The sequence below is a fragment of the Desmodus rotundus genome, chromosome 1 (genome assembly GCF_022682495.2).
Source record: "Desmodus rotundus isolate HL8 chromosome 1, HLdesRot8A.1, whole genome shotgun sequence".
NCBI classification, from domain to species: domain Eukaryota; kingdom Metazoa; phylum Chordata; class Mammalia; order Chiroptera; family Phyllostomidae; genus Desmodus; species Desmodus rotundus.
Genome location: NC_071387.1, coordinates 177974696 through 177997743, shown reverse-complemented (window position 1 = coordinate 177997743; position 23048 = coordinate 177974696). Strand labels below are relative to the sequence as shown.

Sequence of the window (23048 nt, the reverse complement as noted above, 5' to 3'; positions counted from 1 at the left end):
TGCCTGCACCAGGCTCCTCCTGTGTCTCACCCACAGGGTGGGCCCGGCTTAGTTCTCCAGTTTTTCTTCCTGACTACAGTGCTCCGTCGGCTTCTTCCCACATGGGCTGCTTTTTGGGACAGGAGGTCTTTGAGGACTGAAGGTAGGACACACTGTGCAATCACTGCGAACCAGGCAATCCGGGCAGTGGCCCTTTCCTGCAGGTCCTCTGTACTTTCTGGTTGCATTCCTGTTGTCCCTGTGGTCACCTCACCTCACCACTTTGGCCTGAGCGAATCCCAGTTCTTTCTGACCTTCCCTCAGTTGTCATCCTTGTCGGTTTAGCCTCGGGCATCTCCAAAGCAGGAGAAGCACCGGGAGCTACTCTGGCCTCCAGCTCACCCAGCAGGGATGGCGCCCCCTTCCGGAAGCAGCCACCTAGCATGTGCACATGCAGTTTAACCTTTCCTGGAATTCACAAATTTCCTGTCAAGGTCTCACGTGCTTCACCCAGTATTTTTCCTAACCTTGAATGTGTACCCATCTTTTTTCTGCCCAAATACCTCCAACCTGAGGCCAGATGGATATCTTAGAGTACAGGTGTCATTTGGCAATCCCCTACTTAGAGCCCAGCCTGGCTTAGGGCGACCTCCAGGGGTCTCTGGAATCTGCCACACCAGACCCTCTGCTGCTCCTGCCCCCTGCTTCTCTGTGCCACCACTTGATGGCATTGCCTTCTCAGGACCTTTCAAACTCTCTTCTCTGTGAGAGACGCTCCCCATCTGGTCTCACCTGTATTAGGGTCCTGGAGCCACTGTAACACAAGAACTAACTGGTGGCTTAACGCACACAAACTCATCCTCTCCCAGTTCTGGGGCCAGAGGTCTGAGACCAAGGTGTCCCAGGGGCACACTCCTTCCAGAGCCTCGAACAGAGTGTCCTTCCTGCCCTTCCCGGCTCCTCGTGCCCAGGTGTCCCTGGCCTGTGGCCGAGCCTCTCCAGTCTCTGCCTCTGCTGTCACATGGCCCCCCCTCTGTGTTTGTGTCTGTTCCCTTCTGTCTCATAAGGACACTCTCATTAGACTCAGAGCCACCAGGATGGCCCAGGCTGGTCACGTCCCAGCAGCTTTGCCTTGGTCACAACTACAAAGAACCTTTTCCCAAACAAGGTTCCATTCACAGGTTCTGGGTGAGGACAGGACACCTAACTCAGGGCTGCCATTCACCCCACTGCACTTGCTCCCTGCCTAGGGAACCCTCTTGGCCCCCAGGTGGGCTGTAAGATAAGATACCCCTCCACCCCATCTGGTTCCTTGTGGAGCAAGGGGCTGGTGCTGATGGACTGAGTAAGGGAATCAATGACTAGAAGTTTCTACAAGTGTCCTCATTTAACCCTGTGCACACCCGCTCCCCTTGGCCACTGCTGGCCAGCTGTGTCCTTGGATTTCATAGGAAACACACTGATAGAAAGCAGGGTGGCTCTGGAGGCAAGGAACTAGGGCAAAGTGTGGCTCCTGGGAGGCCAAGGGTCCCAGCCAAGTGGGTCCCCCTGAAACTGCCAACTCCACAGTGACCAGAGAAGTCCCTGCTGTGGACACCAATTCTTCCGAGGGGCCAGGGAAGATAACTGCCTTCCTCAGTCTTCCTGACTGGAAAGCCTCTTGGCCCACGAGGACATCTGTTGGAGTATGTTCCAGCAACATAGAATATGTCCCCATCCCTCTCAGTTCTGTCCTGCCCAGGTCCTTTGGGGGCCTAGGGTGAGAACAGCAATGGCAGGATGGGCCACAGCCCCAGGGTGGCAGGGTGGCCTGGGGAAGCTTGCCTCCTCTGCTCTTTCCTCTCTTGTGTTTGGGAGAAATCATGTTTGACCTACGAACAGGGCTTGGGGAGGGTGTGATTTAGTTCTCAGGCTTCTCCAGCCCCATGGACCTTAAGGGCCAGCAGCCTAAGGCTGCGTGACAGGACACGAGTGGCATCCTGCTCACGCAGCCCTAGTCCAGGCAGCTTGGCCTGTCAGGGCTGCTCGATACCTGGACTGCGAAGGGCCAGGGTGCTGGGGGTGGCGGGGCTGCTTTCCACGCTGAGTTGGGGCCCCAGAGACCATCCTTGTGCTCTTGGCGGGTGCCTGTAGACTCAGAAAAGGCTGCTTTGTCCAGCTCTGGGAGGATCCCACTGCCAGGGACAGCTCTCGGATGAGACGAGTGGTCATTCACATTGAGTGTCCGGGGCAGCCACGGAGTGGGTGGCCGTGTTGTGGTTAAAAATGTGAACAATTGCCAAAGGGCTGCGTTGTACTCAAGTAGACTCAAATAAAGAGCTGAAGATGAGGGGGGCAATGCTGGGCTGGCCCTGGGGGGATCCACAGGCTTCTGATGGACTTTGTTCCCCCGGGCTGTTCACAGGGGGTGGGGGGTGGGTTGTGCCCTCTCCAGGGGCAGCACCAGCACTCCCTGATCTTGACCTCAGGCTGAGGGCCCGAGTCTCCAGTGTGTTCTGGGCCTGGTGGGGTGGGAGTGAGAAGGAGGAGGTGAGCCAAACAGACACCATCCACCTCCTGACCTCAGGCCCCTGTGGCCTTTTGAATTTGCTGTCCCACCCTGACCTTGCCTTTGCTGAGGGTCTCACATACACACCCAAATGCCCCGGCAAATGTCACAGTGGTTGGTGGCGGTCAGGACCTATGTGAGCCTGGCAGGTTGCCTCAGTGAGCAGAGGGTGTCCCCGGACCAGCTGACCAGGCCTAAGCCTCCCTTGCTGTCTCTGGGGCAGCTGTGTTTGGGATGTATCTGGGGGCTCTTGCCATTACCCCTCCCCAGCCCTCTTTCCCTCCTGGTCAGTGTTCTGGGACCAGGCCCTAAGGGAGCCCATGGAGCTTTCCCAAGGGGTCCTTCCCTGGTCCTTGGTGCCTGGGGTTCCAGGACCTGCCTGCCATGGAGACCTCTGAGGGGAGGGGGCACAGGCTCTCTCCCTACTTTTTCTTTCTCTCCTTTGGCACACTTTGTTTGGAGCCTCCTGGTTGTCTTTGAGAGTCCCGTGGTGTCTGGCAAGGCACTTCCTGTACCCAGAGCCCCGTGCCCCCCTCAGGTGCCCTTAGCTCAAGACTCATCTCCAGAGCTGCTCCCTGGCTGCTGGTTTCCCCGCAGGTGTCAGGCACTCCACTGAGGTCTGAGCAGGGGTCAGGGTAAAGGACCCTCAGGAATGCTTGCATTCCCAGGGCCTGCAAGGGTTCTCGCACAGACCCTGGGTCTTGGGGTTGCATCAGTGGGCCCAGTGGTCATCCAGGAGCTCTGGTTCCCAGCCCTAGTGGTGGGCAGTACCTCTGACCCCTAGTGGATGTAAAGATTCGGAGGATTCTGGTGGCACCACACCCACCCTCAGAAGCCTGTGCTCCAGGAGTCTATGTGGCTTCCTTCTGATGCCCACTCTCCTAGGAGCCCTTTTCACCTTCAGGGCCTGTGGCGGCATTTGTCCCCAGCTCAGGAGACACACCCCATTCCTGCAGAGCATGGTGGGGCCCGCCCGCCCGTTTCCCAATCCAGCTTGCAACACATGCGTCCCAGGGGCTCCAGCCCACCTGAGGGGGTTGGCGCTGTGCCTTTAGAGGAAGAGGTTAATGACAAGAACCCAGCCGAGATCCTGCATTTAGATGGCAGGGGCTCTGCAGGGTGCAGCTGCAGTGGAGGCTCCGCAGCCTCCTTGGGAGCTCAGCAGGTGTGGCTCCCTATCCAGGCCCCCAGGCATCTGAACCGTGAGGGTCCTATTCTCTTTAAAAGGGGAATTCCCCCGCAGGGTTTCTGCATAACCTTAGTTACACCAGAAGGCTCTGGAGTTAAGACTGTGGGATGTCTCACCAGAGCCAGTCACCCGCACCCAGGTATTTGGCAAACAATGTTTCTCTTGTATTGGTGGTGGAATCCAGGCAGTCCTGGTTGTGGAACGTTTCTCTGAAGAGCAGGCCCTTGACCACTAGTGCACAGGTGTCTTCTTTCCACCGTGTGTGTGAGCCCAGACTGCTCAGCAGATGGGAGGTGGGGTTGTGTCCCCCTCAAGGGTGAGGGCTGCATTTCCAGCAGTTTGGCAGAGCTTGGGGCCCAAGTGGCTGCCTGCTGTGGGCATCCTTCTGGGAAGGGGCCATGGGCCACAGGGCCTCTCTCTGTGGGCCCTCCCATGAGAGTCTGAGGGCAGCACCCAGAGCCAAGGACACTGCTGTGCAGGAGAGACTGGTGGGGCCCAGCTTTTCCCAGGGGATCCCAGGGAGGCTGTCGGTGCTGCTGCTCTGAAGCAAGTGTTCCCCAGGCGAAGGAGCCAGCGGGGGGTCTTGCACAGCTCCCAGGGAGGTCAGTGGGAGTCTGAGGCGGGGTAGATGGTCCTGGGTGAGCTCTGGAACCCTGCAGCAGGTCCCAGATCCCAGCCCCATGCATCCTGCTGCCCGCACCCTGCCCACGCTGCACGCTGTCTCTGGCTGCTCACCCCAGGGTCAGTGCCGCTTGTCTGCAGGCTGTCACTCGAGCAAGGCTGAGTTACTTTGGTGTACCCAGCACCCACCTGGGGAGGACAGCGTGTCAATCAGCTTGGTAATGCCCAGCATGCCACAGACAATGGCACCAGAGGATGCAGGGTAGGTAGGAGAGAGCCACAGGTCGTGAGGGGCCTTGGGAGCTGGAGGGAAGCTGGTTACCCGATGAGGCAAGATGGTCAGCCCCACCGGCCAGGTCAGATTGCAGGAAGCGCTAGCGGCGAGGGTGCAGATTGGGGACAGGACAAGGGAGCTGATGGGGCATTAGGAATGAGTTGCTGAGCATGTGCTTGGAGGAGCTCAAGAGTGAAGGTGATTCACACCTGAGAAAGCAGGCACACACCCATCTATCTTTCCATTCAGGGCACAACCACCTCCTGTGCGGGAAGAGGAACCAAGAGAGCACAGAGTTGCTGTTGCTGCTGTCTTTAAAACCACACCTGCCCCTGCTCACAGATACACCTGGCCTTGTTCACAGACACACTTGGCCCTGCTCACAGACACACTTGGCCCTGCTCACAGGAACCCCTGTCTCTACTCACAGACATACCTGCTCCTGCTCACAGTCACCTGGCCCCACTGCAGGCATGTCATTAACAGGAACTTCCATTCCTCCTGGTTGGGGCACTGTGTGCAGATGTCATGCGGCAATTGTGAATGCCACCTGTTGGAGTCTGTCCTAGGTTTTGCCTCAGGCTGTCAAGTCTTAAGCAGGTTTCCAGGAAGAGTCATTCTGAAATGCGGCCCAGTTCGTTCTGGAAGTAGGGCCCTGTCATGGCTGGTCTTTGGAGCATCTATAGCCTGTGAGGGGGTGATGGGCCAGGAAGACCACATGGTATCTGAGAGACAGCCCCACCCCAGTGGTGGGATAGTCCCTGGACACTTGAGGGACAGGTGTCCCCAAGTTTGGATGAGGTCACCTGACCAATGGCTTTTGTTTAACTATTTCCTGGGTGCCTGCCCCTGCATCTCCAGCCACTCTGGTCTGTAATTCCACCTTTTGACTGCCCTGCCCTCTCCAAGCCCTCCTTTGAAAATGCAAATCCAGTAACAGAGTCTGTCCCCACACCCAGTGTAAGTGCTTTATCAGTTTCCTCCTGACCCTCCAGGACAGCGCGGGCCCTGTCTCCGCAGGGCCTGGCAGGCTAATGGCTCACACAGAACTGGACGTGCTCCCTCCACTCACCTCCTGCTCTCCCTGCCCCACCCCTGGTCCAGTTCGACAAACTGTGGGAGCCCAGAGCTGCTGAGGGCCTTGGCCCAGGGAGGGGGAGGGACACAGTTCTCATCCTCTTGCCCAAGGACCCCTGAGGCCAGCGGGAGAAGGGTCCCAAGGGAGCCCAGCTCTTGGCTAGGAAGACAGGTCCCACCTCCCCATCAGCCTCCCTGCCTCTCTGTGCATTCCTCCTCCTCCCTCTGTACCCCCACCCCAAGCATATACACATCTCACAGAGTTGGGGGTCTTTCCAGGGAAGCAGATGAGAGAGGGTCAGGAGACAGACTAGATTTTCACATGGAGTCAGAGGTCCTGAACCATGAAATAAATCAGAACTTCACTCCCTGGGGCTTTCCTGAGCTGCTGAAAATCCTTACATTGAGGGGGCAGGAGCGCAGCCTGCTGGGCATCCAGGCTGCCATGTCTGCAGCCAGTGGAGTGACACCTGATCACACCTGATCAGTCTCCACTCCTACCATACGCTGACCTGTGCCCTATAGGGGGAATCTTGGCCATGGAGGGATCAGCTCTCCTACAGATGCAGGGCATATACCTGGGGTGCAAGATATACACCTGAACTCAGGGCACATACCTGGGCATGCAGAGAACACACCTGGATGCAGGGCACACACCTGGAGATGCAGAGCACACACCTGGTAGTGCAGAGGTCACAACTGAATACAAGGTACACACCTGGAAACACAGTGCACACCTGAGAATACAGGCCACAGCCCAGAGAATGCTGCATTTAGTGGGTTGGGCTTTTGACTTCCTGGCATGCTCTTCCTCTAAGTGACTTCGTTTTTTGTCATGGTGGAAAGAGGGTAGCACAGGTGGGAATGGGCATGGAGGGCCACCCTAGGTTCAGACTCACTGTACCCCAGAAACCGTGAGGGCAGGAAAGTGGCGGGGAACCACAGCCTCCATCAGGGGAGAGAAGCTGGGGGGGGGTCGGGGGCTGGAGGCTGGCGCTGGGAGGGAGGCCCCACATGCAGGCTGTCATTGTTGTACAGAGGGCCTCTCTGGGCACCTCTGTGTTCCAGCACACCTTTGCTGGAGCCCTCGGCTTCTTTTCAATTAAATGTATTGTTATTATATCCTTATGGGACTAGCGCATGGATTTATTGGAGCAATTCAAACAACAGAAGCACGTGACCCCTCCCCTCAGCCCCAGCCGCCCACAGTCTTCCTGGCAGCGCTGACCCATCTCTCTTGTTCCCATTGTCTGTTTTCCCAGAGTGGGGTGCATGATTTCTGCTATTCCATGTCCCACTTCTCCACACAACGAACAGTAGCCTTGGAGATCTTCCTGTGTGTGCACGTGGGGTCTAACTCTCTCTGTTATTTTGTTAAAAATATTTTATTATGATAATGCATGTTCATAGTAAAATAAAGTGGAGACCCAGAACAGAGAGCTGTGTTCTGGGTCTTGTGGCCACATCACCTCTGCAGCTTCAAGGTCACAGACTGGTTGGTAAAGGCGGTGGGGGCGGGGAGGGGGTGCCCCACTCCACCCACCTCCCACTGCGGTCATTACTCCAGGGCACTTCTCTCTGCCATCACCTGGAACATCTTTGAGAACAGACTCTAAGTGAAAACCCATGAACACACCCAGAAACAGCCCTGAAACGGTGTTGACAGGAGAGGCTGCTGCTCGAGCCCACAGCTCCAGAAGGAAACATCCAAGGCTGAAGCTGCCAGCTGCCTGCTGGAGAAAGATCCTGGGCCAGCCGCCCCCAGGGTTGAGTTTAGAGGGCTTCTGTTTACAGGTCTCCTGTTCACTTCCTGGACTTTTCCCAGCCTCCATGGCCCTGGTTTGTCTGCTCTCCCTGAACTTTCTCCCTGGGGCTACCCTTCCAGGGCTGCCTGCAGACTCTGGGCCTCCTGCACCCTCTCCAAGGTTAGCTGAGGATTCCTGCCATGCTGCCATCTACAACCTGCTTGAAAAGCATGGCAGAGCCACCAAGCTTGTCTGTCGGCAGCCATCCTCGGCCCCTCGCCCCCGGGACCATGGTGTGTGTATCAAAGTCCTGGTTGGAAGGGTTTTTCTTCACAACATTTAAAGCACAGTCCCTTTTCTCCCGGTGCCCAGGGCAGCAGACGGAGACTGATGCAGCCTGACCGCATTCTCTCTGCTCTTTCCCCTTCCACCTGCTCACCAACACGGGGGCTTTTCAGTCCCGTGGGATGCAGGGCAGCATTGGCAGAGACGCTGCATGCAGAGTAGCCCACCTGCCAGTGCCTCTGTGTGGCTAGTCTCTCCTCACGCTTCCCCTCCAACCTGTCGAAAATGACACTCACCGCCATCTTTCCTGCCTTAATTTCTCCTTGGTGCACCTCTTACTGCCTGATGCCGTTTCCCTGTTTGTTCACTTGTTTACTGCCTGTATCCAGTTGGCAGGTAAAGCTCATGACAACAGAACTTTTCCACATCTCATTCCTTTACTTGACTGTGGAGGCGGACCTCCCGGCGTGGCGGGGCTTGCTGAGGTTCCCCTGGGGTGACGGCGCAGCCCCAGACACTGAGCAGGGTGCCGGGGGCTTTGCAGGAGGAGCCCTGGCCTCCCCCACCCAGGTCCTTGCTATAAAATAGTGCTTCTAGGAAATCTGCAAAACACGGAAAAGCAGAAGAATGACCCATAGTTCCGACACCCTAGACAGCTATGCCTGATGTCACTCAGGTGGATTTTCCTCTCACGAGATGGCGTTTCCCGGCCCATGGAACCTGCACTGAGTTGGAAGCATCATAACAGGTTTCCTTCTCCTTGACCAAGCTGAGCAGACATGCACATTCTCACAAGTCGGCTCATGCTTCTAGTAATTTCTTAGCCACTTTTCCTTCCTGGGCACCAAGGGCTGAAGAGATGCCATGTAAACACACTCAGCCGATCCTGGCAGAAGCTCCTGTTTCAGACAAAGAAAAGGTGTCAGCAATAAACCTGAAAGCAATTCTGCTGACACCTGACTCCTCTTCACCTTGGTGCTGGATCCCTTGGAGAGAGAGTGCTCCCTGTCCCACACCTGCACCCTGCAGGAAGCTGGACGCGCTGATCCAACTCTCATTCACTCCCAGAGCCAGCTGCACCCTACCACTGAGTGTCTGGGATTTCCTTCAGAAGCAGATGTACCTTTGTGCCATCACAGAGGACGAGGACAGGGTGGGACTGTGGCCTGTGAGGCCCTGAGGACATTCAGTCCAGTGATTGAAGGCATTTGACTTCTACTTGTTGGGAATTTCTAGGATCTTGGGTTCAGCAGGGCTGCCAGGACCCCCCACAATGCCAGGTCGCCCATCTTCCTCTGTTTAACCTGTATTGAGAAGGCAGATTTGAAGGGAATTTTCAGTACAGAGCAGAGTGGTGAGCAAGCTCGCTATTCCTGGCACAGACTATCACCTGGATTTCGTGGTGCGTGCCAGTGGGTCCTGAGTTCTGTCCCTTCATTGGACCCCTGGTGGCATCTGTTCTCAACGAGGCAGAGACAGAGGAGAACTCCCGGGCTGCGCTGCTCTAGGAAGCCGCTTCTGAGGGACCCACGGGGACCTGACCCTGGGGCTGCGCATCTCGGGGTCTTGCCCTGGCCACCAGCAGTGAGGCAGTGGGAGGCTGCATGGCTGCAGACGTAGGGGAGGCGTTGGTGTTCTGTGTTCCTGAAAACTGCTAGAGGTAGCACAGGCTCCTGTCTTCTGAGCCCCCCAGGGACCTGGTTCAACTCTGGGAACCAGTGCCTCACAGCGGCAGAGACTCAAGGGCAGGCCGTGGCAGCCTCCCTGAGCTCGCCACATGGGGCCCCCAGTGGTGACCTCCTCCCAGTGCATGTGCCCCACCCCCAGCACCTGGGGCACAGCCACAGTCAGCCCTCAGGGTTTCTGGGCAGATGCCCTGGGGTCTCCCTCTCCCACTTGATCAAGGGTAGCAGGCTCAGCCCCGAGGTGAGGGTAGCAGCCAATTCTGGCTGCCCCCCTTCCCAAAGATGGCATCACTCCCTGGACCCCTGGATGAGTCTTTCTGGGGAGTCACCCAGCAGGTGTGGCCCAGGGAGGAGACTATGATGGGGGATTGACAGGGAGAAGAGAGGGCCCTGAGCCTCCAGGTGGCTGGGCTGGGTACACCACCCATGGCCCCGCCATTGCTGATGGCTTTGACTCTTTGGGGAGGAGCCCTTAATCTACCAACAGCTGGCAGGGTGCTGGTGCTCAGGGGCAGTGCTGAGTGCTGTGTGCAGCAGCAAGCCAAATGCTCACCATCCTGCTGTGGCCACCTGGGACGAGTTCTTCCCTCTCAGGCCCAGGCTCAGCTTTGAGGGGCCCCAGGGGCCCTGCCACGTCCTGAGTGCCTGCCAGCCTCCTGTTCTGCAAGCGGGCAGCTGGAAGGGCCTTGGGCAGCGGCCCCGCAGAAACAAAATAGTCCCCTTCTTCTCCCCTTCCTCCGCCAGAAACATGGCCGACAGCAAGGCCAAGCCCGCTGCCAAGGCTGCCAACAAGACACCCCCCAAGTCCCCAGGGGACCCTGCAAAGGACAAGGCGGCTAAGAGGCTGTCACTGGAGTCAGAAGGTGCCAACGAGGGGGCGGCCGCCACGGCCCCAGAGCTCAGCGCCCTGGAGGAGGCCTTCCGGCGGTTTGCGGTACACGGGGACACCAGGGCCACCGGGAAGGAGATGCACGGCAAGAACTGGTCGAAACTGTGCAAGGATTGCCAGGTGATCGACGGGAAGAACGTGACTGTTACCGACGTGGACATTGTGTTCAGCAAAATCAAGTAAGTGCACCGGGCTCTCTCGCTGCAGAGTCAGCTTCCTAGAGGCCTGTAGTCAGCCAGGCCTCACATCCAGGGTCCGCTGGTGGGGTTTGTGTCTTAATGGGCTGTGAAGAAGTGTGATGCTTTGAGATCCTTCCCTTCCCAGAATCCTATGCCCAGTAATTGGAACCAGAATAGGATGCCTTGGGATGAGCAGGGAGAGGGTGGGGCAGGGGATAGACTGCCCTGCCCTTGGAAGCTTGAGGGGTCTCAGTGGCAGAATTCCTGACCCACTGTGGGCTGAGTGTGAGAGGAGGCACTGTGAAGCCTGTCCCTAAGGTGTGACCTGCATCTCGCCTGCCCCTGCCTGCTGCCCCTCCGTGGGGTTCCCCTTTGCTTTGGGGAATGATCACATGAAGAAGACTGCGGGGGACACAGTTAGAACCTGCGTCTTCACCTGTGACTCGGTGACCTTGAGCAGTGCGCTTGTGTGCTCCCTCTGTGTGCATGTGCACCCATGTGTGTGCACATGCCTGCTCCATGCACCTGTGAAGACATGGTGCTGCAGGTGTGAGTGTGAATGTACGCGTGAGCACCTGTTCCTACACATGCCCTTCCTCCTGGACGCCGGGAGCACGCCCAGGAGTGGTGGCACACACCCCTTCCCATGTGGCCTCGCGTCTCTGAAGCATGGGGACATTCTCCTGGCCTCCTCAACCCACAACTGCACATGAGAGAATTAACAGCATCCCCCAGGCCCCTAGACGTCCTGCTGTCTCTGTCCAGGTCATGCTTGTTGCTGGGAAATGGCTTTATTTCAGCTCATTTCTGGACTGTGTCCATTGTGGTTGATGTGACCCTATAGTTGTATGATGCCATGACCTTGCCATCTTTCATCTCTGGAGTCCCTGTGCCCTCCCTGCCAATGACCCGGCTCCTCCCTCCATCTACCCACCCTCCAAGCACAGAGGCAATGAACGGTTGTGTTTTTTCTTTGCACCCCTAGAGCCTGGGACTTCATGTTGCCACTTTGCTTGTGGAAACACTTTGGTGTGCCTTCATCATAGTGCAGTCTCCCCAACTCCCCAGCCCGTCACACCATCCTGCCAGCCACCCGCGGTGGACGGGCAGCTGTCACTGCTCTCCTGGGGTCAGCTCACTCCCACCCAGCAGGAGGTGAACAGGGTGGTCTGGCTGGGGCAGGGTGGAGGTGGCCCCACAAGTGGCCCCCCGGGGAGGTGATCATCTGGACCTAGTCATGGGGCACAGGAGGCAGGCACTCGCCAGGTGGGAGGGACTCGGCCTTTCTAGTCTCATCTGAAGAGGTGGAATCATTTCAAATTAATGGCAGTCAGGCCAGAGCCCCATGACACAAGAGCACAGGACGTGGGCTTCTGGCAGACTCTCCGTTTCCTGTGCGCCTGTGCCTCCCCGAGGCCCAAGGTTAGAGGAGGGTGTGGGCACAGCAGCTGAAGGAGGAGGGGGATGCAGATGAGGAGGAGCAGGAGGCGGGGTGCAGGGACTGGGATGAGGTCCAGTACGGTCCCTTCGATCGGTTCCCTGGGCAGGTCCTCCAGGCTTTTAGCACTGGCCTTTGTAACCCCAGTGTGTCCAGGAGAGACAGAGGGCAGACGCAGGAGCAAAGGAACCCCAAGAGCCGTGTTTGTTGGGGAATGTTGCAGAAGGGCTGGGGGAGGTGAGATACGTGGTGTGTCCAGGGGCAGGTCAGCCCTCCAGGGAGTGCATGGGGTCCCACACCCTCAACACTGGCCCCACGTGCAAAGTGTTGGCAGGTGGGGGCAATTCGTTTCCTCCCTCCTAGTTCCTTCCACAGTAAGTTGTCTTTAAGCTACCGCACGCAGACATGCACACCCATGGGCACGCAGGAGCCCACAGCCCACACACCTACACAGACATGTCTACACACATGTATGCACACGTGCACAAGCTCACCATACACATGCACGCATGCATGTGCACACAGGTAGAACTTAGGCTGCCCGCAGCCTTGCGGGGGAGGGAGGTGGCAAGTGTCGTGGTGACTCATTCAGGACAAGTGCCCTGGACAGGCCCGGAGACCCTGTGTACAGGAGGCATGTGTACCCCAATACCCACATGAGGGGTGCTGGCATCACAGGAGTGAGTGGGCACCAGAAAGGACCTCATTTGCTCCCCATATCTGTCCTGGGAGGAAGGACTTCAGCTGTTCAGACCCTTAGGGGCTGAGGTGTGGCCCCAGCTCCCGGGTATTGGTGGGACCCTCACTGCAGAGCTCAGGGGGCCCCCAGCGTCTCTGCCCCAGCTCACTGTAGGGGAACATGGAATGGAGGAACAGCTAGCTGTGGCTGCAGCCCAGTGAAGGGTGGTTGTCACTACACAGTGAAGACCAGCCTGTGGTGGCCGCAGGGGCCCCTTGCCTGCGTGGTTTGCTGGACACCACACGGTTACGGTAGCAGGGCCTCACACCCTTGTCCCTCTGATGGGCAAGGTGGACAGTGCCCTGGGCAGGGTTGTAGGATCCTGCAGGACGGGCGTGGAACCTCAAAGTTGCTGAGTTGGTGGAGAAGAGCAGCAATTTCTGTTTGGGGGCGGTTGCCAGGGCTCCAGGCGGTGACGCCAGCCAGGGTATCTGCAGCCTTTGTTTAGATCCTGTCGCCATGGCAGTGCCTGTTTGTTTTGATGTTACTATGTATTAAATTTTAAACAAATTTCTTGCAGCTCTATACCAAGTCTTGACTGAAGACTATTGTTACCTAGACAAAGACTCCAGCATCCTCCACACCCCAAAGGACAGACAACAGTCAGTCTGGAATATTAATTAATCAGGACTCGTGTGCACAAGCAGGAGTGTCACCCCGATAGACCACGTGGGGGGCCGTGGACAGCAACATCCCCTTCCATCCTGCCTGCTTGTGTCTGCAAGTGCGGGTCAGGCGCTGGGGCCCGCCCTGCAGGGGAGAGGCTCGACCAAGGGGGCAGAGGAGGGCAGGGGTTGCTGTTGCAGCCTCTCCAGACCCACGCACACACCTGTCTTGAGGGTGCTGTGTGCTCTCAGGGAAAACAGCCTGTGTCCTGTGACACCGGTGCAGGGAGACAGCTTGGCAGCCCTCGTGTCTGGCATCTGGGTCCCAGGTTAGGAGGGAGCAGGCAGGCGGGGCTCCCTGTCACAGAAGACCTGGAAAGCTGCTCTGTTCTTGCCACACATGCTCTGGTCACAGCCAGGACACGTGAGAATTGTCTGAAGCAGGGGCGCCTGTGCCAGGGGTGTGAGCCGCAGAAGCCCAGCACAGAAGCACAGGCCTGGAGCCCAGATGCCGTCCAGCTTCTGTCTGGCGCCCAGAGCAGGCTGAGCCTGTAGTAGGAGCCCCAGCAGAATGGAGTGGTGGGGTGGGGGTACTGTGGAGGGGCTGGTGGAGTGGGCAGAGCTCTTAGTGTGATGTGACGCCTGAGAAACACCACTGGTGTCACAGTGGCTGGCTGGGGCTGGTGGCAGTGTCCGCTTAGGGCCCCGAGGCTCCCCCAGCCCCACTTTGCTCCTGGGCCTGAGGGCTGATACGCAGGCGCCCCTGGAGGGAAGGCAGCCCATGCTCCCGGGGCTGGACCTTTCCTGACCCCGGCCCCTCCCTTCAGGATGATGGTGAGGTTGGGGCATGAGAAAGCGAGAAAGAGGTGCACTCAGTCCCCCGCTGTGCTTTCTGCTTCATGTTGAGGGTCTTCTAGAGTCATGGTGGCCACGGCGGGGAGTGCTTCTCTGTGGGGCCTTGTCGGGACCACCAGCGGCAGTGCAGGGCATCTAGTGGCTTCCCCCCCCCCCACCCCCCGCCATCCCTGGGACTCCGCCCCTCCCAGGTGAGTCCAGCCCCAGGCACCTCTGTCCCCGTGTCGTGCCACCCCAGCCCTGCACTGGGCAGACACAAAGAGTCAGGAGGAATGTTAAGGGCAGCTTTTTCCTACTTAGGGGAAGTAACTGCATGTGTGTGGGTGGGACGGGGAGGAATCACAGCTGCCCCTTCAGGCAGGTCATGGCCATCAGCAACCAGACCTGCGATTGCATGGCTGTCAGCAAGTGTCATCCACAGCAGCTAGGTCTGCACTCCTGGCTCTGTTGCTGGGGCCCAGGCAGGCGGGGCTGCTCAGCGGAGGGAGGGGCCCTGGGCAGGGGTGACAGTGAGTGTCTGCCAGGAGAGCCCTCTGCAGGCACAGCAAGAAACCCTCCAGGCAGGACTCCCCCAGAGGTGTGCCCCCACCAGACATGTTCCTTCAGGAGCCCCCACATCCCCACTGGCCAGGGCATGACGGGAATGTCACCAAGGCTCCTGGCCCTCTGACCCTTATCAGTGCCTCTGGATAGGTCACTGGGTCCCAGCTGCTGCTGGTCAGGGGAGCCTGGGAGAACTAGCACTTTCTCTGACACTCCTTCCTCTCCCCCCAATCCCCCCTGCCCACCCTCCTGGCCAGTGGGTCCAGTAGGCTGGGAGCCGCCTCTCAGCAAAGGGGTCCCGGGAGTGTGCAGTTTGCTCTGATTCACAAAGGTGCTGGCAAGGAGGGGACTGGGTGTGGGGGGCGCAGGTCACAGTGCTCCATCCTGGGAGCCTTTGTGGTGTTGGGTCTGTCCTTGGAAGGCTAGGCTGGCCTCTGGTGTCCCTGGGTGACCTTCAGGAGCAACTGGCCCAGCCGCCTCCCTGCCTGCCCTAAGTTGGGCCTGGAGGCCCAGGGGACGCAGGGGCCTTGTGTGAGTGGTGACCCCGTCATGCTGGGCTGGCCTTCCAGCAGAACAACAGCCTTCTGAGTGGGGCGCCGGCGGGGATGGGGTGGGGGGACTTGGTGTGGGGACACCGCCGTTGTGTGCACTCAAGAACAGGCTCAGTCTGTGTGGAGAGCAGCGTAATGTGATCGTGTCTCCGGGGAAGGGCTGGCATTGTCACTCTAGAACTCATCGGGGACTCTCTCTGCAGCAGGGGCCTGGGTCCCCTGGGGAGACCCACCCATCGGTCACAATGGGGACACTGGGAGATACCTGGCTTGGCCAGGTGGAGTGGGCAAGTCAGGGCCCTGGGCCTGGGCATCCACCCCAATCCGACTGTGCCCTTTGATAGGAGCCCCTGCGGGCCATCTCCCCACCCCTGGCCCGAGTGAGTCACACTGGTGGTGCCTGGCGCCGCAGTGCCCAGAGAGGGCTGCGTGTTCTAGCGGCTGCCACCGGGCCGGCTGTCAGGCCTGGTGCCCACACGCCAGTCTGGGCAGGCGGTGAATAGGAGATAGGAGCGCCTGTAACAGCCCAGGACAAACAGGCCTCCTCTGGGCCCGGAGGTCACCCGCCCAGTAGGGTCAAGAGGAAGAAGAGAGGCTGCGTTTACATCATCCCAGGCACCCCAAGCTGAGGGCAACTGCCCAGAATGGCCTCAGTGCCCGTGGACCTCGGTGCGTTTGTGTCCCTCAGAGCTTCAAGGCACAGAAGCCACCACCAAACACTGGGTGTAATGAAGCCCTGGTCTAGCCTGTTACCCAGCCCCTGCCCTGTGGCTGTTAGTACAAATGCTCTTGGGACAGATGGCTCTGAACGTGCCCGGGGGACCCTGCTGTCCTTCCGAATGGCCTCCCAGAGGGCTGAAGTTGGGCACTCCAACTTCAATTAAAGAGAGCTTTAATCAGCTCTCTCCTGGCTGTGATGTGTCAGTCAGCGTGTCCCATGTCTTCGAACGCATGTGCAATGTGTGAGGGAATCCCCGTGCTTCCTGTGGATGTTCCTGGGTTTTGGCGACAACAAGCAGACCTGTGAGTAGAGCGGCGAGAGTTGCGAGCTCCAGTTTTCATTTCTCTTGAGTGAGAACCTAAATGTGGGGTCTCAGGTCATGCTGCAGGTGTGACCTTTAAGAAAATGCCAAACTGCCTTCCACAGTGGACGCCACGTTGCGTCCCCACCAGCTGTGTCTGAGCCCCAGCGGTCCTGCGTCTTCCCAGCACTGGGGACGTCGTCACGGTCATCTGGTCACTCGGGCAGTCGTGTGGGAGGGCAGCGTCTCCCTGGGAACTGACGGTGTGCATGCGCTCGGTTGCCACCCACAGGTCTGTGGCAGAGTGTCTGCTTCAGATATTCTGTCCAACTCTTTACACCAGATTTCTTCTTGTTGTTTTAAGAGTTCTTCATATACAATGTTTCCAATACAGTCCTTTTGTCAGATGTGTCTTGTATTTTCTCCCCGTCTGTTGCTTGTCTTTGCATTACAGTGTCATTTGAAGAAAATGGTTTAAGAAATTTTAAAGTACAAATCTTTTTTTTTAATGGGCTGTTTTCTGGTATCATTTCTAAGACGTCTTTGTCTAACCTAAGGTCATAGATATTTTCTCTTACGTGCTTTTCAGAAGTTCTATGGTTTTAGGTTTCACAATAAACTTAGGACTGTTCCACTTTGAGTTAACTTCTGCCCGTGGTGCACGGCGCAGACCGAAGCCATGACTTCACATGCGGATGCCGGGTTGTCCCAGCCCGATCTGTTGGAAAGATGATCCTTGCTCCGCTGAACAGCCTTTGCTCTCTTGTTGAACACATTTTTGCCATTTTGAACTGGGGAAGATCCAGTGAAAATGGCAAAAATGTTTTTAGTTAAAATCACAAAAGCTGAAGAGCCAGGTTAGAGCCTTTCGGAACATGTGACTGACCTCCCCTGGGGAACTCTGTGCTGTCACGAGACACCTCTGGATGAAATCCACTGCCCAGCCCCATGGCCCGCCGTGCGATGCTCCCCTGGCCCGGCACTGGTCAGGCCCCAGCAGGTTTTGGGCAAGGGGCCGCGGGGGTCCCAGGTGGTGGGCCTGATGGGCAGGCCCTGGGCCCACCTTGTTGGGTGTCCTGGGGAGGGGCCTCCCTCTTGGCCCTGTGTGGCAACCCCGAAGCAGACTGCCTGCGGTGGCCCCAGAACCTCTTCCTTGTGGTTCAGATCCGATGGACTTCTCACCCTAACTTTTCTTTGAAAGTCCTTCCTTGAGTGGAGGCCACACACATCCCATTTAGAACCAGACAACGGCTTTGTTTTAATGTCCAGTTGTTTGTAAAGGATGTACTTCCTTTAAGCTTTTTTCCACAATTTATATTTGCTGCTGTTGCCGATGGTGACTGACTGTTGGGTATAAACACTGCAGGGGGAGGGGCATGCTTTGTGTTTTAATGTTGGACTCGCCTTCTGGTGTGGGAGAGGTGGGGTGGGGTCTCCAGGCAGGGCTGGGGCCCCCAGTGGCAGCAGGTTCCCAGGCAGTGCTGAAGTCCCCTGATGTCAGTGGGTCCCCCGGCAGTGCTGGGGTCCCCCAATGCCAGCAGGTCCTTGGGTCCCAGCCCAGCAAGGCGAGTGGCCAGTGCCCCTCCCTGCCCCTGAGTCCTCTCTCCCTACAGAGGGAAGTCCTGCCGGACCATCACGTTCGAGCAGTTCAAGGAGGCGCTGGAGGAGCTCTCCAAGAAGAGATTCAAGGACAAGAGCAGCGAGGAGGCTGTCCGAGAGGTGCACAGGCTCATCGAGGGCAAGTCCCCCATCATCTCGGGGGTGACGGTGAGTGCAGAGAGTGAGCCGGCCCTTTGGGCCCCGGGCCCATGAGGTCTATGGAACCGATGGTGGTGGCCTAAAGATGGGGTGGCAGCCTTCATTCCCTGGGTGTGGGCTGACCCAGGCCACCTCCCTAGACCAAGAGCCCAAAGTGGATTCCAGGAGCCTTTAGCATCCCCTGTGCATGGGCTCGGCCCCTTTGGTTGAAATCTCCCCTCTCCAGCTCCCCTTGCCACACCCATTCTTTTTCCTGTGGTTCAGCTGCAGTTAACCCCTCTCCCTGTTCTCCTGCAGAAAGCCATCTCCTCGCCCACCGTGTCACGACTCACAGACACGACCAAGTTCACAGGCTCCCACAAGGAGCGCTTCGACCCGTCTGGCAGGGGCAAGGGCAAAGCCGGCCGTGTGGACCTGGTGGATGAGTCGGGCTACGTGCCAGGCTACAAGCACGCGGGCACCTACGACCAGAAGGTGCAGGGGGGCAAGTAGCCAGTCCCCAGGGACAGGGCCTTCCTCTGTTTCTGGCCCCACATCACCTCACACTTCTTTACATTCCTGGGCTCACTGGGGCAGAACTCAAGACGCTGGGGGCGGGGTGGCTGTGGGTGACTCCCAGGCCTCTCTCCTGCCTGGGGCACCCCGGTGTGCTCCTCTCCTACCCCAGGTGTGGCCCCTGAACTCATTGACCTTTCTCTAGTGCACCTGCCTTGGCCCATGTTGGAAAGTCAACAAATGGTCATTTCCAAAGTGTCTCCAGGACCAGATCACACAGGCCACCTGATTTGCAGGCGAAAGGAGCATTTTAAAGGAGCAGGTGCTAACCTCCTGACTGGCAGACCCTCCCAGGAGCCACGCGGGCAACACGCACTAATGCACTAACCAGCAGCACCAGCGAGATGAAGCGAACCTCAAACAGGACACAGCAGCATCTGCGAGGGCTCCGTGCAGGTGTGCGACACACAAGTGCATGCTCACACATGCACACATGCTTGTGCACACACACACTCACCCATGGACATACATGCTTACACATGCTCGTGCACACACACATGCTCATGCACACACATCCACTTGCACACACACTTACACATGCCTATGGACCAGGTCTGTGCTAAGGGCGGTCATGTAAGCGAAGGCTTGTGTGCAGAGAAAAGCGAGCCAGTGAAAGAATGCCCTGTGGTAGACCAGAGGAGAGTGATCTGAAGTATGAAGTTAGAAGTCCTTAGAATGGAAAACTAGGGTGGGTCATTTCATTTTGCTTTTTAAAGAAAAGAAGAAAAAGTAACTGTTTATTCTCAGAACGGGCCAGGGAAGATTCAGAGTACCCTGCTTCTGTGACCTCTCCCCTCCATCCCTGCCATCTCCCCGTTGCAAGACCCAGTTGGCCCCAAGGCCTCCCCACACAGGCAGGTGTGTGACTTCTGCCTGTCCCCCTGAAATGGGGGCCTCAAGGCTGCAGGTCGACACGGATGCTTCCTCTTTGCTCACAGCACAGTGTAAATCTCTGCAGCTCCAGCTTCTGAAGTTAATTCCCACATTTCTGGGTTTTCCCAACCCCAGAGTGTAGGAAACCACGAGAAAACCAGGCCAGGGAGGACCCCGCCCTGAGGCCCATAGAATTTGCTTTCACAGTAGCCACGAGGTGGTACTCCATTTGCATAAACACAACCACAGCATGGCCTGTGACCTGGTGGGCCATGTGGTCCTGGAGCGGATCCTTGGAAAAGCCCATGGCAGCCTCAGGAAAAAGCTTCCTGGAGCCTAGCTGCCACAGTCAGTGTCTGCTCTGCAGCCCTTTCCTGGACACATGGCCTGGCCAAGCACAGGCGGTTGAAACATGGACCAGCACTGCTGTGGCAATTTGCTGGTCACACTGGGGCTGGGGAAAGCCCCCCACCGCTGGCTCAGGGCCAGCACTCCCAGCTGACACTGCCCCTCTGAAGAGACTGTGTCTCCACCAGGCTCCTTGCACACCGACCTCCCCTCGCCACCCAGGGCGACCTCGACTCACAGATGGAGGTAACCTCTTCAGGCAGTTTCTTTCTGAGGTTCTGGGGGCTCACAGCATGTGGCATTAGAACCTAGGAGAGGGTAGAGTGCAGGCTCCGTCACTTTTAGGGCTAATCTCACTATTGTCTGGAAAGTTTCTAACTTAGGGATCCTGAGCTGCCTGGCTAGGCCACTTCACAATGGGGAAACTGAGGACCAAGGATTGGGGCAAAGGCAGACAGGATGCCAGGCCCCCACCCCGTGCCTCTCTCCTCCCCCAGGCTGTACCTTTGTGTGAAACCCAAAGGCAAGAGTAACTTGTGGGAAATGCATCTGAAGACAACTGAACATGCAAAGTGCTTCCTGATAACAAGCCAATCACAGCCCTAGTTCCAGCACCTGCGGGGTTTCCACCAGTGGCCACAGAACGGGGCTTCTCCCACAGCCCGGAGGCGCTGCCACGGAGCAATGCCCACCACCAGGGGCCGTGGGTCTCTTGGTCTGAGGCTGCTTTTCTGCTACTGAAGAGCCCAGTCCCCATTGTCCCACTCACTGGAATCCAGCAGGACGTCAGCTACTACAGCACGCTGTAGTATAGCATGCATGTGGGCGAGGGCAGAGGAACAGGGTCCCAACCCATAGGGAGAGATGTCACCTGGGTCTGCCATGGATGTAAGCCCTCCTCGCCCGCTGGGCCCTGGAGAGAGGTGCCTGACACCAGGACATGTTCTCCTGTCCCACAGATTTTCTTCAGGCAAGAACGGCCGCCACATGAAGGTTCCGACCCCAGTTGAGGGCCAGCCTGCCAGGAGCATGCTGGGAAAGTGGGGTCTAAACAAAAGAAACAATGTGAGTGCCCTGCCACAGCACCCACAGCTAGCAGCTTTCTCCCATGGAGCCCACCCCAGAACTGGAGCTCCCCCATCTATCTGTGAGGCAGGCCCTGGCCCACGGAGCACCAATACCACCCACCTCAGGCTGGTGGAGGTGAGCTACTTGATAAACTACTGGCCCACCTCTGAGGAAAATGTCAAAATGCTCTGCTGATCCTGATAACAGCAGCTTCTGCTTGGGTTTAATGAATGACATCAAGTGCACGTAGCTGCTCTCCCTTGGTGGCCCTCCCCGTCCCAGTCCAGCAAGCTCAAGGGAGACTGCCATGCCCTGGGCCCAACTCTCTCACACGCCAGGTCCAGGAGCCTGGTCCCACTGGCCACAGAGGTTTTGCGGTGTCCCTGCGTCCCCTGCTCATCCCCCAACTTCATCAGACACACGCACAGGCCAGGATGCACCTTTGCCCAGTCAAAGTATAGCTCTGAAAACCTCCCCTCCCCTTTCCATCAGAGATGGAGGAAGAAGGGGTAAAATTAAGTCATGAGGACTTAGGGGTCACCATTCTGTCCACTTAAAATCATCTAGTGAATGCTTCATTGCATCCGTGTGTAGCCTCTGCACATCCACGAGCCTGGCCTCCAACTTCACCGCACAAAACAGACACACACGCATGTCCCTCCGTCAGGTTCTGCATATTGTGAACATGTAGAGAGAGTGTGTGTGCCGCATGTCTTTATGCAATGCCCGTCAGCTCCTACTAACCATGGTTACGTACCAACTAGACGTCTATCTGTGAACAAAAGAAACTGCACAGCAGGCACCCCAGGAGGCAGGACGCGTTCTGAGGGGGGACAGTGCTGATGGTGTCTGAACACCAGGAGAGAACAGTAGAAGGAGCGCGCTTGAAAACACTGGTCATACCAGAATACTTATTTATTTCTATTTAACGCAACTAGGCAGTGGTCAGGAACAGAATTAACTTTACCAAAATTGAAGTTCAAATTACGTAAGTTTAAAGTATTATAGCAAGATATATATTTATACTGGAGTATTTTTACACCTTTAATATTCTCGGGCTTGAGTTTTGAGACATGAAAATTAGAGCAGGTGCCGGTCCGCTGGGGAAAGGCCTGCAGAGGCATTCCACTGGCATCGCTAGCTGCCCATATGTGCTCCTGGCCTCCAAGTCCCAGTGGACGAGCTCCAGGAAGGTCACGTGGCCACCTGACCCTCTCAGCGGACAAAGCGACTGTGATAGCAGGCAGAGGCTCACCTTCCTGACACCCTGAGCCAATACAATCGCCTGTTCCTATGAATCAAGTTTTAATGGCACAGGCCACGCCCTGCTCACGTGCTGTCCCTGGCTGCTCTTGCAGCAACACTGGCAGTGGGGAGTTGACAGACGCCACAGCCCACGAAGCCTAAAATGTTCACCATCTGGCTCTCGAGGGCCCACCCAGGATCTTTTCCTCCTGGGTCCTTATACACAAGCTGGCTACTTCCCTGTCCAGCATATGCCACACGGGGACACCCTGTTGTCACCTGTTCAGTATAGTACAGGTTGACAATTTAGCTGTACTGTGAAATTATCAATAGGCTAGAATGTCCTTAAAACAATGACCCTGAATAGTTTCCTTTCACTGATTTACCACTAAACGCTTTGTGAAATCTGGTGGTTCAGGGGCCTGGCCTTCGTCTGTGGGCACGTGGAGCGCGTGGCCAGGGTGGTGGTGTGCCGGGCCGTGGTCGCTGTGCTGGAGATGCTTCGGTTAACTCTCTCTTCCTTTAGACCTTGAAAAACCAAACCAAGCCAAACAAAGGAAACCCACACAACTTAAAAGAAACTTGAAAGGGATCATATACTACTAGTTTGTACTAAGTTTTTTCAGGAAAGGGAAATAAATTTATATATACATGCAATATATTTTTACACCGTCTCATTAATATTAGGGAGTACTGAGTGTATCACTTTATCAGAGTGATGGGTACAGTAATGTCAATGTCATGGGTGTTCTGACTCAGAAAGTCCAAACTGCACTCAGTAGGGAAGTCTGCGGGGCTGGGGGGCCTGCTCTCCCTCCGGTGGAGTGCGAGGCTCAGAGTCACCTGTCAGGTCACTGTCAAGGCCTGGCCTGTAAACCTTTAGTGAAACAGCTCATGTCTGTCTGCACATCGCTCCTCATGTGTTCGCTGTTATTAACATTGTGTGTCAAAAGTGATAAATAAAGTGTTAAACTGTG

At 57.0% G+C, this 23048-nt stretch overlaps 1 protein-coding gene across 1 annotated transcript in view; it reads left to right on the top strand.

Moving 5' to 3' along the window:
* Window positions 1-23048, top strand: part of TPPP (tubulin polymerization promoting protein) — a 31119-nt gene extending 8071 nt beyond the window's left edge. Inside the window, exons 2-4 of the mRNA XM_053913569.1 lie at window positions 10148-10471; window positions 17838-17991; window positions 18280-23048. Coding sequence (XP_053769544.1) covers window positions 10152-10471; window positions 17838-17991; window positions 18280-18474 — 669 coding nt within the window. The 5' untranslated portion in view covers window positions 10148-10151 and the 3' untranslated portion in view covers window positions 18475-23048. The remainder of the gene's footprint in view (window positions 1-10147; window positions 10472-17837; window positions 17992-18279) is intronic.